This window comes from Amblyomma maculatum, chromosome 1 (genome assembly GCF_055883805.1).
Source record: "Amblyomma maculatum isolate TAMU_Amacu chromosome 1, ASM5588380v1, whole genome shotgun sequence".
In the NCBI taxonomy this organism is placed as follows: Eukaryota; Metazoa; Arthropoda; class Arachnida; order Ixodida; family Ixodidae; genus Amblyomma; species Amblyomma maculatum.
In genome coordinates this window covers 441,027,715-441,045,475 of record NC_139344.1, presented here as the reverse complement: position 1 = coordinate 441,045,475, position 17,761 = coordinate 441,027,715, and the positions used below count along the sequence as shown (strand labels likewise).

The window sequence follows — 17,761 nt, the reverse complement described above, 5'->3', positions numbered from 1 at the left end:
ACCATCCCCCATGGGAGGCTGGAGGCGTCCACGTAATAAATGCCGGGTTTCGACCCATAATGGCTGCCCAGGGCTTCCGCCTGCGCCAGGCGCCGGCCATTGTGGTCTTCACGTGTCGTTTTTAGGAAGAGGGCATACGTTGAGGGCGCATCTCCACTCGAAAGGGACACGTAGGTACACGATCTTCCTAGGCACGGCTGCCAGTGCGCTTGCTCAGTCAGTCGTTCTAGAATATTTCTAGAACACTGCACTCAGTCGTCAAGCCGGAGAAGTCGAGAAGTCGGAGTCGTGAAACGATGTGTGCGGTGTCAACAGCTGGCGGTACAGAACGCCAAACGCCAGCCGAAAGAGAACCTGATAAGTCTGCCAGTGTGCTTTCCCGTGGCCCTGAATTTGGCGGGCATTCTGCGGATCTCGACATTTTGTCGCAGACATCGCGTGACGCATTGCTCTAGTGTGAGCTGTCTTGGCAGCCGTAACGGAAGTAAGAATGTGAGTTAGTGTGAGTGAGAAGACTTATTTACACCGACATGGACCTTAGGGCAGGGGCTCAGCCAGGGGGAGGGTCTCCTTGCCGGCTTTCCTGCGCCGTGGCCGCAGAGAAGGTCTGAGTTTGAAGCAACGTTGGTTTGAAAAGAGCCGCCGCAGCTGGAAGTGCAAGCACACTGTAATAGTGCTTGCCGAAGATGTTTGCCAAATAGAATAATCCGCCTTTTTCACAAAATGTGGCGCCCTCTCGAAGTGGTTTAAAATTCGTCTGTTACCGCCATCTATCACCTACGTCTGTCACGAATATTAACTACACATGGCCTCCGAGACAAGCTACGGCTGCGCCGATCGCGGAGGCAAGAACTGCGCATGCGCAGCTTGGGTTCGGGAGGTGCGCATGCGCAGAGCGGCCTTGTGAAATAGCCCCACCCCGTGATGATATTGAAGGGAAAACTGGTTGGTTGGTTTGTGGGGTTTAACGTCCCAAAGCAACTCAGGCTATGAGAGACGCCGTAGTGGAGGACTCCGGAAATTTCGACCGCCTGGGGTTCTTTAACGTGCACTGACATCGCACAGCACACAGACGCCTTGCTTTTCGCCTCCACCGAAAAGCTGCCGCCGAGGCCGGGATTCGATCCCGCGTCCTTGGGAACAGTAGTCGAGCGTCATAACCACTGCGCCACCCCGGCGGGGCTGAAGGGAAAACTATGGTTTCCCATGGCCTCTGTTTTCTAGACACCTGAAGGGAAAACTATGGTGTCTAGAAAACAGAGGCCATGGGAAAGTGGGTTATATTCTTCGAATTTAACCATGCCTCTCACTTTCGGCGTGGCGATAACGAAAACTTAGAACCGAGCAAATGCGATAACGGTATATCTTTGCTACATGTATGCGGGCAGAGTTTTAGAGCTATGTCGCCCGTTACTGGGTTTCGCGTCGTCGTCGTCCTTCATAACCAGCTCTACTTTCACTTACACCTTCCTTCTTTTCCTTACGGCGCTATTCAGATGTCCACATAAACAAGTATGACAGATACTGCGCCTTTTCATTGTAACCAGCTCCACTTTCACTCCCACCTTCCTTCCTTCCTTTTTTAATTGGTTCACAGGAAGGGAAAGGCGAAGTATCTGTCACACTTGTGTCTGTGGACACCTGAACCGCGCCGTAAGGGAAGAGAGGAAGGTGGGAGTTAAAGTGGAAAGAGAGAAAGAGGAGCCGTAGTGGAGGGCTACGGAGTAATTTAGACCTCCCGGGGATCTTTAACGCACGCTGACATCGCACAGAACACGGACGCCTGATTTATTTATAGGAAGGCAAAGGCGCGCCTCTTCGTTTCGCCTCCATCAAGAGAGAGAGAGAGAGAAACAACTTTATTTGCTCGAGCTAAATACGACGTCTGCTTAGACGCCGTCGATGGGAGTGGTTCCCTCTTCACGGGACCCATATGCATCCCTGGCCGCCTGGCCCCTGGAGATCAGGACGAGCTGGTCTTCTACGGCGGGGCTGGTTAGCAAGGTCTCCCATCGCTCGGTAAGGAAGGATGAGGGATGGGGTGGTGGGGTAGTGGGGCAGGTAAGAGGTGGGGGGATTTCCTTGATGGAGTTGCATACTCCAATGACATGTTGGAGCGTGCCTATCTCAGTTGCAGAAATCACATTCCGTCTGGTACCTTTCCGGGTACATCTTGTGTTGAAGGTAAGGGTGCGGGAAGGATCCTGCCTGTATCTGCCTGTAGATTGCTTGCTGTTCTCTGGTAAGCGATTTGTGAGGGTCGGGGTAACGTCGCCTCTCCGTCTTGTAATAGTTCGTAATTTCCTTATAACTAGTAATGGACTGTGGCTCACCTTCCTCTGCCCGGTGTTCCATCTCTCGGGCGAACTAGTGGGCAAGCTTGTTGCCCTCCAGCCCACCGTGAGCCGGTGTCCATATCAACTCAACTTTCCTTTCAAAAAAGTCGCGTTTACTTTTGAGAATTCTTAGTGCCGCAAGAGACACCCATCCCTTTCTGTAATTGTTATACGCCTTTTGCGAGTCGGTGACAATTCTTCCCACTTTGGGCTGCGCGAGTGCAAGCGCTATCGCGGCCTCTTCTGCCACCTCTGGAAAAGACATCTCAATAGAGGCGCAGGTTACGAGCATATTCCGCGTCGTAACTGCCAGCGTGGCTTTCGATGAAAACATGGGTAACGAAGCGTCTGTGAAGAGAGTGGCACCCTGTTCCTCCTCTATTTTCTCTAATGTATCTGTCAAGGCCTCCATCGAAACGCAGCGGCCGAGGTCGGGTTCGAACCCGGAAATTCCGGACAGTAGTCGGGCGTCTTACCACTGTACCACCCCGGCGGAGCAACTTTCCTTCTTTCCCTTACGGCGATTCAGGTGTCCACAGAAACAAATGTGACAGATACTGCGCCTTTCCACTCCTGTAAACCAATTATGAATGGCACGCTTCAGATTTCAAGTGGAATACGTGAACACACTGCAAAGATAATTCATAAATAATGCGAGAGCCCTCACCGAACTTGAGGGTAACATGTGCAGTAACCGAGAATTAATACGCTGAAAGAGAAAAGCATAATAATTTGATATAGTTTGCGTATATACAGCTAGTTTTATAGTCTGGATCTCTCTCCGATCGTCTCGGGTTTCGAGGAAGGCTTGACTCGGATCTAGTCCACCCTCATTTTCCTTTAAAACATACCGCTAGAAATTCGATGAGGGGCTTGCTAACTTTGGCTACAGCGTTTTCAAGTCAGTTTAAGGTATTTGCGAAGGTTCTTCTCTTCTATAGCTTGTGGCATTAGTATCTTCGCCGCGCAATGTTCCTATTGGCCAGAAGTCTTAGTGGAGTGTTTCTTGAATACGTGTGCAAAATAAAATATGTTTTTGTACACTTTTGTCTTGCTCAAAATCTTGGCCTCAATCTATCGAAAAGGGTAAAACAGCTGATGAGCTGCGCTAAAATTTCGCATTAGTAAGTAACGTGATCATCGGCAAATTGTTTTAGAAATACTCCAAGAACTTTGCTCAACCTCGATGTGCTGTCGACGTGCTAGACGATAAGATTAGGTATATTTACCCCAAAATACGGGTCAGTCACGAAACCACAAAGTTCGCTGCATTTCGCTGCCAGCTCTTAAACTCTCGGCTTACAATATGAACCCAGCGCCCTTGGGATGGTTACCCGAACAGGCGCTAGGCCTAATAACACTGACAGCACAGTTAAGGTGGGGGACGGCACAATTTTGTTTTTAATTCCTGCAAGACGTTGCGCGGCTGTGGGCAGCAAACGAAGGAAAGGACCGCGGCCGGCACAAGTAGGCGGTGGAAGAGTCCGGGTTGGAAGCAGTAGTCGCCATCTTGCCCGGCCTGGTCAGCGTCCCATTAGCGCCGGAGCGGCTTGAGTCTAGGCCAGTCCTCCCACCTTGAAAGTGAAGGGGCGCGTCGGAGCAGGTGCGTCGGGCTCAGCACTGAACGTGGCCTTGTCGGCCGTGTCGATCTTCTCTTCAAACAAGTCATCGGTCTGCGAGGCGACCTCTGCATCGGCAGGTGGTGGTGGTGGCGGCGGCGGCGGCGGCGTTGTCTTAGCGTCCTCGGCTTTGAGCTCGGTGGCGGCCGGAGCTCCCTCTCCCTCAGCACGGGGAGCCTCCTGGCTGGCAGCGGATTTCGCAGGCGCCGCGTCAGCGGACACCACGTCGTCCCCACTGCGAGACTGCGTTGCTTCCCCCGACGGCTTGGCGGCTTCTCGGGACGACGGCCGCACGTTGTCGGCGACTGCTCCCTCGTCACCTAGCTCGGGCTGGCTGGTGGCCTTGATGGCCTCATTGGGGCCGGCGGAGGGGGCCAGGGCGGCAGTGTCCGTGGAGACGTCCATCGCTTGTGAGGGACACAAACCGTCTGGCTGGGCACTGCTCCGCTGTCACGGGACCGACCATCGCGTGCAGACTCGGCCGACGTGCCTTGCACCGATTGGTTGACACTTGGAGCACGCGAGCATGCACCCCTTCCGTCTTTCTCGTCTTTTATGCTCCACCGCCACGTGCACTTCTTGCAGCCAGGATTCATTCTATCCCATGGCAACCACGTTCAACATGTAGATACGCAAAATGTATCCTGCACAATGTTAGCGTATTATAAATAGCTCAAATCTATTTAAATTGATTCCAAGATATTTCATATGTGCTCTCGGGGCGTTTAATTCCGCAATTTCATTCTCTGTTCAAAACCTGACCCAGGAAACGTAGTGAGGAATTCATCGAGAAACAAAACTGGCCCGTTTAGTTTCTTGAAGGGAAAATTTCTGTTTTCCGTTGGGGTAGCGCAGTGGTTACGGCGCTCAGCTACTGTTCCCAAGGATGCAGGATCGAATCTCGGCCTCGGCGGCCACTTTTCGCTGCAGGTAATAAGCAAGGCGCTCGTGTGTTGTGCGAGGTCAGTGCACGTTTAAGAACCCCAGGTGGTCGAAATTTCCGGAGTCCTCCACTATGGCGTCTCTCATAGCCTGAGATGCTTTGAGACGTTAAACCCCACAAACCAAACCAAACGATTATTTTTGTTTCCTCTACAATAGCAAATTCCATCAGTTCTCAGGTTTTCCTGCCAAATCAAAGCGTTTGGTGACAAATGGTGGAATGGGAAATGAATCGGGATGATTTTTACCACCAAATGTTCTTTCACTGACTGCATTTTTTAGCAGATATATTTTTCAACATTCCTTTCTTGAAGAGCTCAGGTAAATGCAAGCGGGGCAAAGAATACCCATTTTTGTTTTCTTACGATTCTACTTGCTCGAATGAATTGCGGCATAATCTTGCTTAACTCATGAACGCTACAAAATGCAGCAAGTATACGCTTAGGCGAGGTCTGAATTCATTTCTTTGAAAATTTGGGCATGACAGGTCGTTTCTTTTTCTTCTTTTTCTTCCTTGATATTTGGCGCATACCCACGAAGGGGATTGGCCAGGGTTCAGTGTGGACTGCGAAATGTCCTACAGAAACTGAGTTAGTGTATTAAAGTGATTAACAACAAAGCAAAAACTAAAGATTTAAGATCACAAAAGTTATTGAAAGAAAAAATATGAGGCAAAAATTTGAAATTATGTAAATTTGAAATACAATTAGCAAGGGAATCTGTCCGTAGCTGTGAGGTAGTTATGTAAGTAGTGACAAATGTGAGGCAACGCAAATCCTTTCGAACTCGCACCGAAGGAGAGTAGAAGCGGGACCGACAACGTAAATCCCAAGCGTGTAATTTGAGCCTCTAAATGCACCCTGCTCTGATGTAAAACCTTCGGCAAGCGAGAAGGAAGTGATCAATATTTTCAATTTCATCACAAGCCTCACAAAGGTTTGTGGGGCTGATCCTGCATCTACATAAATAAAGATTTAGGCGAGGAATCCTGCATCTCAGGAGAGTCATTGTTACCTCACACTGCTGTGATTTTGTTTCCCGGAAATGAAACCAACGACGAGGAAGCTGAAGCGAAAGACATGCTGACTACAAGGGCACGAATATCTGTTATTCCGTTTACGTATTTGCATTTTTATAACTTTTAATCTCTAGGTAATTTCCTTTGACAATAAGCTTCAGATCCTCGCTAGACCGGCTGATTCTATGTGCCATTCAGGGCGGTAAAAACGATATCAAGCTGCTGCTTATGGATTATTTGCAAACTACACGATTGCCGAGAGCCACAATTGCAAAGTAGCGCGCTTGCAATGCGCCGATTGCTAATTACCAGTTATTACTGCTAAGATTGAGCGTGCTATAAATTTTTTGGAATCAATATATTATTTCAGATAACTCTCTAAAGGCAAATGCTGCCCTAAAGGAGCGGAATGAAGAAATTCATTCCCGTTGACCCAGGGTCGAAGATCTGGACACTTGGGTTTCTGGACTTGCTTTCCGGAATGTCTGTTCTACGCTGTCGAAGTGAACGCTTGAAAAGAAGGTAAGCGAAGATAGTGCCACGGCCGCTCGATGGAAGCGCACTTATAGTGCACTAATACTGCATTTTTGAAACGAAAGCTTCACTAGTTAGCTAGAGCCCGTCTTCGCGTGGGCTTTGATTTGACGCTCGTTGGTCCTTCAAGGAGCAGGAGAACAAACTGTTGGTATGCGGTGCAGGTGTCAGCAGATAAAAATTGTAGGGGCCACTTTACACAATTAATTTGCAGTGAGTTCAAAGCCTTTTTTACACGGTGGTCCGCAGCCCTCCACTACGGCACCTGTTTCTCAGTTTCTTTTTTTCACTCCCACTTTCATCCCTTTTTTTTTACGGCGCGGTTCAGGGGTCTGCGGAGAAGATTACCAGATACTCATCATCATCAGCCTGACTATACCCACTGCAGGTCGAAGGCCTCTCCCATATTTCTCCACTTAACCCGGTTCTGTTCTGGCTGCATCCACTTGACCCCTGCGAACTTCTTAATCTCATCCGCCCACCTAACTTTCTGCCGCCCCCTGCTACGCTTTCCTTCCCTTGGAATCCAGTTTGTTACCCTCAGCGACCATCGGTTATCCTCTCTTCGCACTACACGTCCTGCCCATGTCCATTTCTTCTTCTTATTTTCCACTACAATGTCGGTAACTTGAGCTATTTCTCTTACCCACTCAGCACGCTTTCTATCTCTCAATGTTACCCCTACCATTTTTCGTTCCATAGCCCTCTGGGTTGTCCTCAACTTAAGTAGAACCCTCTTGGTTAGCCTCCACGTTTCAGCCCCATAGGTGAGTACAGGTAAGATACAACTGTTGTATACTTTCCTCTTGAGCGATACCGGTAAGCTGCTAGTCATAATCTGTGAGTGCTTGCCAAATGCGCTCCATCCCAATCTTATTCTTCTTGTTATTTCCTTTTCATGGTCAGGATCTGCGGTTACTACCTGTCCTAAGTGACATAATCGCCTGCTACTTCCAGTACTTCGCTACCTAATGTAAACTGCTGTTCCTTCCCGAGGCTGTTGAACATTACCTTAGTCTTCTGCATATTGATTTTCTAGCCTACCTTTCTACTTTTCCTGTCTAGGTCATCAATCATCATTTGCAGTTCATCCCCCGAGTTGCTTAGCAAGGCAATGTCATCAGCAAATCGCAGATTACTGAGGTGTTCTCCATCTACCCTTATCCCTAACTGCTCCCATTCCAAGTCTCTGAATACTTCCTCTAAGCAAGCTGTGAATAGTGCTGGGGAGATTGTGTCTCCTTGCATAACACCTTTCGTTATGGGAATTTTGTTACTTTCTTTATGCAGAACTATGGTTGCTGTGCAGCCACTATATATACCTTCCAGCACTTTCACGTACGGCTCTTCTACCCCATGATTACGCAATGCCTGCATCACCGCCGATGTTTCAACTGAGTCAAATGCTTTTTCGTAATCAATAAATGCTATGTATAAGGGCTGATTATATTCCGAACATTTTTCTATCACCTGATTAATGGTAAGGATATGATCGATAGTAGAGTACCGTTTCCGAAAACCTGCTTGATCCTTTGCTTGATTGCAGTCTAAGGTTGTCCTGATTCTATTAGCGATTACCTTAGTAAATACTTTATACGTAACAGACAGTAAGTTGATTGGTCTGTAATCTTTAAGGTCCTTAGTGTCCCCTTTCTTATGAATGAGGATAATGTTTGCATTCTTCCATGGTTCCGGTACCATCGATGACACCAGGCACTGCGTATACAGGGTGGCCAGTTTTTCTAGCACAATATCACCCCCAGGCCTTCAACAAATCTGTAGTTATCTGATCCTCTCCAGCTGATTTCCCCCTTTTCATAGTTTCTACTGCTTTCTTGAGCTCGTACTTCGTCACTGGTGGAACGTCTGACTGTTTTTCCCTGCCGCCAATCTCGTTACGGTCCTGAATACTTTGGCTGCTGTAGAGATCTGTATAGAACTCCTCGGCTACTTTCACTATCTTGTCCATATTCGTGATGACATTGCCCGCCTTGTCCCTTATCGCATACATCTGGTTTTTGCCTATGTCCAATTTCTTCTTTACCGCTTTAAGGCTTCCCCGTTCTTTACAGCATGCTCAGTTTTCTCCATGTAATACTTCCTTATGTCAGCCACCTTGCGCTTATTGATCAGCTTTGATATTTCGGCCAATTCGATCTGGTCTGTTGGATTGGAAGCTTTCATACTCTGGCGTTTCTTAATCAAATCTTTCGTCTCCTTAGACAGCTTACTGGTATCCTCTCTGACTATCCTACCGCCTACTTCTAACGCACACTCAGTAATGATATCTCTGAAATTATTGTTCATTGCTTCTAAGGTAATGTCATCCTCGATTAGAGCTGAATATCTATTCTGTAGCGAGATCCTGAATTCTTTGGCCCTCTCCCTCACCGCTAATTCGTTTATGGGTTTCTTTCTTACTAATCTGTTGCGTTCCTTCTTCAGATTTAGGCTAATTCGAGACCTCACCATCCTGTGGTCACTGCGTCGCACTTTCCTGATTACCTCTACATCTCGCACAATGGCGGGGGTTGAACACATTATGAAGTCAATTTCATTTTTAGTCTCCCCGTTAGGACTTTTCCATGTCCATTTCCGGTTCTTCCGTTTGCTGAAGAAGGTATTCATGATTCTTAAGTTATTGCGCTCTGCAAGCTCAACTAGTAACTCCACCCTGCTATTCATAGAACCAATGCCATAGTCACCTACTGCCTGGTCTCCTGCCTGCTTTTTCCCTACCTTGGCATTGAAGTCGCCCATTAGTAGAGTATACTGCATCTTTACTTTTCGCATTGCCGATACTGCGCCTTCTCTTTCCTGTAAACCAATCTGAAATGCCACTGATTTCTGATTTCTGCATCCCCATGCTTTCCCCGCCGGGGTGGTGCAGTGGTAAGACGCCCGACTACTGTACGGAGTTCCCAGGTTCGATCCCGACCACGGCGGCTGCGTTTCGATGGAGGCGAAACGAAGTGGCGTCCGTGTGCTGTGTGGTGTCAGCGCACGTTAAAGATCCCCAGGTGGTCGAAATTACTCCGTAGCCTTCCACTACGGCTCCCCTTTCTCTCTTTCCCCTTTCACTCCCACCTTCATCCCTTCCCTTACGGCGCGGTTTAGGTGTCCACGGGGCAAGTGTGACAGATACAGCGCCTTTCCCTTCCTGTGAACCAATTATTATTACCCCAACGCCTTAAAAAATCAAACATGACTTAGCTCTGCAATGTCAGGATATACGTAGCGAAAAGCAGTGGCTACCTCAGGATCAGCAAAAGGTTTTCTCCAGTCTTCTGCGCCGTTCGTCAGCAGCTTAACTCTCCTTGGCTGCCATGTCGAGGACGCCTAAGTTCACCGTCATTCTATGATTAGTTTACAGGAAAGAAAAGGCGCAGCATCAGTCACTCCTCGGATTGATGGACGGATGAAATATAGGAGCGTCCCCCTTGAAACGGGGTGGTAGCAGTTGCTATCATGCTTATTTTCTCCCCTATATCATAGATTCATAACTATTGTTTAGATTGGTTAGCTATACTATCATTCTATTTATTGAACTTTTGTTTCTATATTACTAACATTATGTCACTTTTCTGCTTTTAAGCCACCAATCTTCCAGTCGTTTTTTGCTAGCTTCCACCGCAGGTTTATTCACCTGGCCACTGGTATCTCTAAACCCCAGAGCTTAAGGGAGGGTGACTGCGCCTGCATTGACTTTCGGATGGATACCATTACATTCGAGTATAATATGGACAATTGTTTCTGTGGAGTTACCACATATTGCACATGCGTCATCTTCATTGTTAAATTTTGGTTTGCAGCTGCGTGTTCTGAGGTACCCTGATCTAGCTTCAAAAAGTAGGGCACTGCCTCTTGGGTTATCAAAGAAAGCTTCCTTTCTGATCTGCCTTCTCCACTTTCGGTATAGTTCCACACTGTTTTTTTTTTTTCCATCGAAGTTATCCAATTTTTACCTTCTGTGTTTTTCACCTGTTGCATAACGCTCTTTGTTGCTTGACACTCTTGTTCTTGACAGCTCCATCTGGCGCAGTCAAGAACGCCACACGAGCGCCCCCTGCTGGCAAGGTTGGTGAAAGCTTGAATGCTGGTGTTACACCAGTTTTGCTCGCAGAATTTGATTGCATCATCCTCAATTTCCTTATTGTGCCTTGCTATTTTTCCCTTTAGGTTTCGGTTCCATCTCTGACACCGGAGGCATCTTACCATACTTTTTTTGCTTCCCACATGTGTAGGAGTTTACAGTTGATTGTTTTCGGTGCATAGTCCCCCTCTAGGACAATGGCAGCGAATTTAACGTGGCGCATGAGGGGTTCTGCCCAATCGTCGATGTTTGGATATTTTCTTCTGTATTTGTTTGCGGATTCCCTAATTTGTCTGAATTTCTCGTATTCGATTGCGATGGTTATCTTTTCTCGTCTTACTTTGACTCCCCGTTTGAGCGTTATTTCGAGGACGTAATGATCGCTTCCAAAGTTGAGCTCTGTGTTCTTCCACCTAAGCTCCTCTATGTTTTTGGGGAATGTTAAGTCTGGGGTTGTGTTGTTGCTCACACTGTTACCCACCCTGGTCGAGAAGACAGAGTCTGTCTGCAGGGTGAGGTGTAATTCGTGAAAATCTTCCCATAACTTCCTGCCCTTCGGATCTTGCCTATTATATCCCCACTCTTGGTGGCACGCCTTGAAGCCTCCTACAATTATCATGGGGGTTGGCTCCGGCTGCCTTCATTGCTTTGCGGAATAATGTCTTGAACCTAACTTTGCACAGCTGAGGAGAGCTCTATATGTTTAGAACGAAAATACTGGGTTCCTTCTTCCTGCTTGATTTCAACGAAAACCGCCTCAATGTCGCGAAAACTAATTTCATGTTCGATCACCGCTAGGGAAAACTCCCGGGCCACTACATTCGTCAAAAGGAACGTAGCGCCGCCACGTTCCTTTTGACGAATGTAGTCACCCAGGATTTTTCTCCTCGGGCGCTAGCAAACGCTTGATATACTGATAATTTAATCGCTCCTTTGCCAGTTTCTTGTAGAGCTACGGTTAGAGGTTTTTCAATTGTTTGCTTGAGGCGTTGTTGCAATAACGCTCGCTTGCGTGGGAACCCTCGGCAGTTCCACTGCCATGCCTTCGAATTTATCTTTGGTTGCGTTTTGCCCATGTTGAAATTGGTCAAGTATCCCATCTCTCGCTGTTTGCCTTTCTGTCTTAGTAGCAAGACCCGCGTTTGTATATTTAGATTGTTCCTGAATTCGGTTTAGGGCGCCTATGATGCTGGTCATGCCTGTCTCGAGCCGCTCGAGTCTCGCCTCGTATTTGGCACCTAGTCTACGTTCTATTGCCGCCAACGGATCCGTTTCTCCGCCTCTCCATTTGCCTTGGCTGTGACGTCACGGCATACAGCTTACGCAAAGTTCGGCTCTGACTCTCGTAGTTGTTGTGGCTGTAGAAAGAAGGAAAAGAAAAAACGTTGGCTGGAGGCTTAGCTTGGTTAAGCCTGGAAGATTGCGAAAGCAATACCCTTGGCTGCGCCTTGTTTGGCTGGTAGTGTGCCATGGTTGCCCTTGATTAACTTATGGCTATACATTGTTACTTGGCTGCTGCTATTGTTGATTCATTGGTTAGACTTATGGCTTATCTATGTAATGCATGGCTATACATGAATTCGTTCTGGACTTAGCATGGTATTACTGCGATGTTCCTGTATTTAAACTAGGCCCTGAACTTGTGGATGCACCCGCATTAAGACATGTTGACCGGCGTGCTCGCCAGGCTGCTGCATACGCACATTGTTTAGCTCGCCGTTGTTCCCGTTCTTCTTCTATTTCTTCAGCACGGCGCCGCCGCTTGGCTGCAGCATATCGTTCCAGCCTCGCCTTATACGCATCATACGACATACCGTAAGGCTGCGCCGTGACTGCTGCGAGGAGCCGAGCCACAGCCCCATTTATCCTCTTAGTGTGACGCCACAAACAGCGAGCGCCCTCTATCGTCTGCGACCCAGCGCCGTGTAGAGACTCGCGTCACCATCCGATGGCGCGAGCTGGGGCCCCGTCTCTCGGCCTGCCGTTACGTCCACGGTCATGTTAAAATGGCATGACGTCACAACTGCGGCTCTTGTAAGGGCTCACCGCCACCATGCGATCGCGCCAGCTGGGGCCCCGTCTCTCGTTATGGTGTGACGTCACACGGTCACGTGAAAGGTCATGGGTCATGTATGGAGGTGCCACGACATGCCAAAGGCTCGAAGTGCTAGCAGTATTGCTTTCGCAATAAAATTCACGGGCCTGCTACTAGCTCTGTAGCTGAGTCACCTCCGCTGCCTCGTGCAGAGAGAAGAGAAAATAGAGAAGAAAGAAAAGGAAGAGATAAAGACGCGCGCCGCAAAAACAGCCGTCGTCCTCCACCGAAGCGGTGGCGGGTGCAATGACGGCCTACAACAGATAAAACCGGTGGTAGGCCAGCCCCCGCCGCGAGCGGCGGTCACCTACCTGTCCTAGCCCCATCAGGGGAGTCACTCCTCGAAGAGGTATCCTTATGCTGTGCGATGTTGTTGTGGCTGTAAGAAGGAAAGGAAAGTGCACGGGCCTGCTACGGGCTCCTTAGCTGAGCCAAAAACTGCTTGATTGATTTATAGGAAAGGAAAGGCGCGGTAACTGTCTCACTTGTTTTCCGTGGACACCTCAACTGCGCCGTAAGGAAAGGGGGGAAGGTGGGAGTGAAAGTGGAAAGAGAGAAAGAGGAACCGTAGTGGAGGGCTACCGAGTAATTTCGACCACTTGGGGATCTTTAACGTGCGCTGACATCGCACAGCACACGGACGCCTCTGTTTCGCCTCCATCGAAACGCAGCCGCCGAGGTCGGGTTCGAACCCGGGTACTCCGGCACAGCTGAGCCAAATCAGCTGCCTCCCGATTTATTTATAGGAAGGGAAAGGCGCGGTAACTGTCTCACTTGTTTTATGTGGACACCTCAACCGCGCCGTAAGGGAAGGGAGGAAGGTGGGAGAGAAAGTGGAAAGAGAGAAAGAGGAGCCGTAGTGGAGGGCTGCGGAGTAATTTCGACCACCTGGGGATCTTTAACGTGCGCTGACATCGCACAGCACACGACGCCTATTCGTTTCAAAAAAAATTGGTTCACAGGAAGGGAAAGGCGCAGTAACTGTCACACTTGCTCTGTGGACACCCGAACCGCGCCGTAGGGGAAGGGAGGAAGGTGGGAATGAAAGTGGAAAGAGAGAAAGAGGAGCCGTAGTGGAGGGCTACGGAATAATTTCGACCACCTGGGGATCTTTAACGTGCGCTGACATCGCACAGCACACGGACGCCACTTCGTTTCGCCTCCATCGAAACGCAGCCGCCGCGGTCGGGTTCGAACCCGGGAACTCCGGCACAGTGGTCGGGCGTCTTACCACTGCACCACCCCGGCGGGGCCCTATTCGTTTCAATCAGCTGCCTAGTGCGGACAGAAGAGAGAATGTAGAGAAGAAAGGGAAGAGGGAGAGAAAGACGCTCTCCGCAACAGCTGTCGTTCACCACCTAAGCGGTGGCGAGTGCAATGACGGTCTATAACAGATAAAAATTCGTTGGCAGGCTAGCCCCCGCTGCAAGCAGTGTTGACCTACCAGTCCCAGCCCCGTAGGGCCAGGAACAGCCGCCCTTCACCACCTCCCCGCTGTGCGATGTCAGTGCAGCTTAAAGATCCCCGCGTGGTCAAGTTTACTCCGCAGACCTCCACTTCGGCACCCATTCCTTTCTTTCAGCGGGCAATGCGGCGGCACACGCCGCGGCTGCCTTGGGACAGGTAGGTCACCGCCGCTTGCGGCCGGGGCTTGCCTGCCACCGAATTTTTATTTGTTGTAGGCCGTCATTACACCCGCCACCGCTTCGATGGTGGACGACGGCTGTTTTTGCGGCGCACGTCTTTCTCCCCCTTATCCTTCTCTTTCTTTTCTATTTTCTCCTCTGTCGAAGAGGCAGCACAGGTCGGCGGCTGCGTTTCGATGGAGGCGAAACGAAGAGGCGTCGTGTGCTGTGCGATGTCAGCGCACGTTAAAGATCGCAGTATCTGTCGCATTTCTCTGTTGACACATGAACTGTGCTAGGCTTCGTGGCCTCACATTTTGCGTCTACTTTTTGCGTCCCCGTTTGGCATCACCAACGTAAGCTATTAACACGAAAACATTAATAATTGTTTTGGTTTGTGGGGTTTAACGTCCCAAAGCGACTCAGGCTATGAGAGATGCCGCAGTGGAGGACTCCGGAAATTTCGACCACCTGGGGTTCTTTAATGTGCACTGATATCGCACAGCACACGGGCACCTTGCTTTTCGCCTCCATTGAAAAGCGGCCGCCGAGGCTGGGATTCGATCCCGCAGCCTTGGGAACAGTAGTCAGGCGTCGTAACCACTGCGCCACGCTACATAACGTTCACAAATTATTGCTTTAACCTTAAAGAGAAGGAAACAGTTGGGGGGGGGGGGGATCTCTAAACCTCGCTTTTAAGCAACCATCGGTTATCCTTTCTTCGCACTACATGTCCTGTCCATGCCCATTTCGTCTTCTTGATTTCCACTGGAATGCCAGTAACTTTAGTTATTACTCTGACCCACTCTGCATGCTTCCATCTCTTAATGTTAAGCCTACCATTTTTCGTTCTATAGCCCTCTCCGTTGCCCTCAACAGCGGTGCAGCGGTGGCGCAGCGGCAGAACATCCGCCTCGCATGCAAGAGGACCGGGGCTCGAATTCCGGTGCCGCGCAATTCTCCACCGGATAAAACAAAATCCGCGTGTAGATGGAATTGCCTGAACAAGTTTGGGGTGTGACCTGATGCCGGTGAACACCTCCGGCAACGCACTCCCTCACCAGAACAGGAGTTGGCCACCCTGGTGCAGTTATTGGCCGCAACCTCTCATGATAAGCTCCATAAAACCCCGGCGCTCAGTCACCAGCGGCTGCGGCACAACTGACCACGGCGGCGGTCAGACCTGTGACGCAGCTGGAGGTGCTAAGAATTCGTGGCTCCGCTGGACAGGCCGCCATTAATAATTGACCCCGGCAACGTTTAACGCTAGAACCCTAGCTAGTGAAGCTAGTTTAGCAGTGCTGCTAGAGGAACTAGAGGGTATGAACTGGGATATCATAGGGCTTAGTGAGGTTAGGAGGCCGAATGAGGCATATACTGCACTGAAGGAGGGGCACGTACTATGTTACCGAGGTTCACCGGAAAGGCGAGAACTAGGAGTAGTTTTCCTTGTCAATAATATTGTCACGCATAGAAGAGGACGCAAAAGATGACCACTGGGAACAAAAGCGCGAGCCTGGAAGAAGAAAGAGGAAGCTTGAGCGCAAGACTCGTTCCAGTCGACTATTAAAGCCTTCTTATCTTAGGCCCTCCTTGGCGTTCTATCGAGACGTGACAAAATTATAGTTGGTAATATAGATGAATTCTATATTAATTATGTGAGGGTGGCAGGCATCGTAATTAGGCTTAATAAGCGATATAAACTGAAGGTTTTAGAGGCCTATCCACCTACATGTAGTTATGACCAGGAAGTTGAAAGCTTCTAGGATGTAGAATCGGCAGTGCGAAAAGTAAAGACGCAGTATACTGTACTAATGGGCGACTTCAATGCCAAGGTAGGGAAAAAACAGGCAGGAATCCAAGCAGTAGGTGACTATGGCATTGGTTATAGGGATAGCAAACTGGTTGAGTTTGCAGAGCGCAATAACTTAAGAATCATGAATACCTTCTTCAGCAAACGGAAGAAAAGGAAATGGAGATGGAAACGTTCTAACAGGGAGACTAAAAATGAAATTGACTTCATACTGTGTTCAACCCCCGCCCTTATGCAAGACGTAGAGGTAGTCGGGAAAGTGCGATGCAATTACCACAATATGGTGAGGTCCCGAATTAGTCTAAATCTGAAGAAGGAACGCAACAGATTAGTAACAAAAAAGACCATCAATGAATTAGCGGTGAGGGGGAGGGCAGGAGAGTTCAGGATCTCGCTACAGAATAGATATTCAGCTCTAACCGAGGATGGCGACATTACCCCAGAAGCAATAAACAATAACATCAGAGATATCATTAATGCGTGTGCTGAAAAAGTAGGCGGTAGGATAGTTAGAAAGGATACCTGCAAGTTAATGCGACGAAAGATTTGATTAAGAAACGCCAGAGTATGAAAGCTTCCAATCCAACAGACCAGATAGAATTGGCGCAGATATCAAAGCTAATCAACAGGCGCAAAGTGGCCGATATAAGGAAGTATAAGATGGAGAAAATTGAGCATGCTTTAAAGAACTGGGAAGCTTAAAAGCGGTGATGAAGAAATTGGGCATAGGCAAAAATCTGATGTATGCGCTAAGGGACAAGACGGCCAACGTCATCACGAATATTCACAAGATAATCAAAGCTAATCAACAGGCGCAAAGTAGCCGATATAAGGAAGTATAAGATGGAGAAAATTGAGCATGTTCTAAAGAACTGGGAAGCTTAAAAGCGGTGATGAAAAAATTGGGCATAGGCAAAAATCTGATGTATGCGCTAATGACAAGACGGCCAACGTCATCACGAATATTAACAAGATAGTCAAAGTAGCCGCGGAGTTCTATACCGATTTCTACCGTAGCCAAAGTAGTCAGAGTCGTAATAAGATTGGCTGTAGGGAAAAACAGTCAGACGTTCCAGCAGCGACGAAGGACGAGGCTAAGAAAGCATTAAAAACTATGAAAAGGGGGAAATCAGCTGGAGAGGAATAGATAACTACAGATTTGTTGAAGGACTGGGGGTGATATTGTGCTAGAAAAACTGGCCACCCTGTATATGCAGTGCCTGGTGTCATCGACGGTACCGGAACCATGGAAGAATGCAAACATTATCCTCATTCATAAGAAAGGGGACGCTAAGGACCTTAAAGATTACAGACCAATCAACTTACTGTCTGTTACGTATAAAGTATTTACTAAGGTAATCGCTAATAGAATCAGGACAACCTTAGACTGCAATCAAGCAAAGGATCAAGCAGGTTTTCGGAAACGGTACTCTACTATCGATCATATCCTTACCATTAATCAGGTGATAGAAAAATGTTCGGAATATAATCAGCCCTTATACATAGCATTTATTGATTACGAAAAAGCATTTGACTCAGTTGAAACATCGGCGGTGATGCAGGCATTGCGTAATCATGGGGTAGACGAGCCGTACGTGAAATTGGTGAAAGACATATGTAGTGGCTGCACATCAATATTAGTTATGCATAAAGAAATTAACAAAATTTCCATAAAGAAAGGTGTTA

At 48.4% G+C, this 17,761-nt stretch overlaps 1 protein-coding gene across 1 annotated transcript; it reads right to left on the bottom strand.

Annotated features, from left to right (window-relative positions):
- Nucleotides 1-3,892: 3,892 nt before the first annotated feature.
- LOC146209567 (uncharacterized) lies at nt 3,893-4,360 on the bottom strand. Its single transcript, XM_084587422.1, has one exon. It carries the CDS (start codon nt 4,358-4,360, stop codon nt 3,893-3,895), a length of 468 nt encoding a protein of 155 aa, XP_084443548.1.
- Between the last annotated feature and the right edge of the window lie 13,401 nt (nt 4,361-17,761).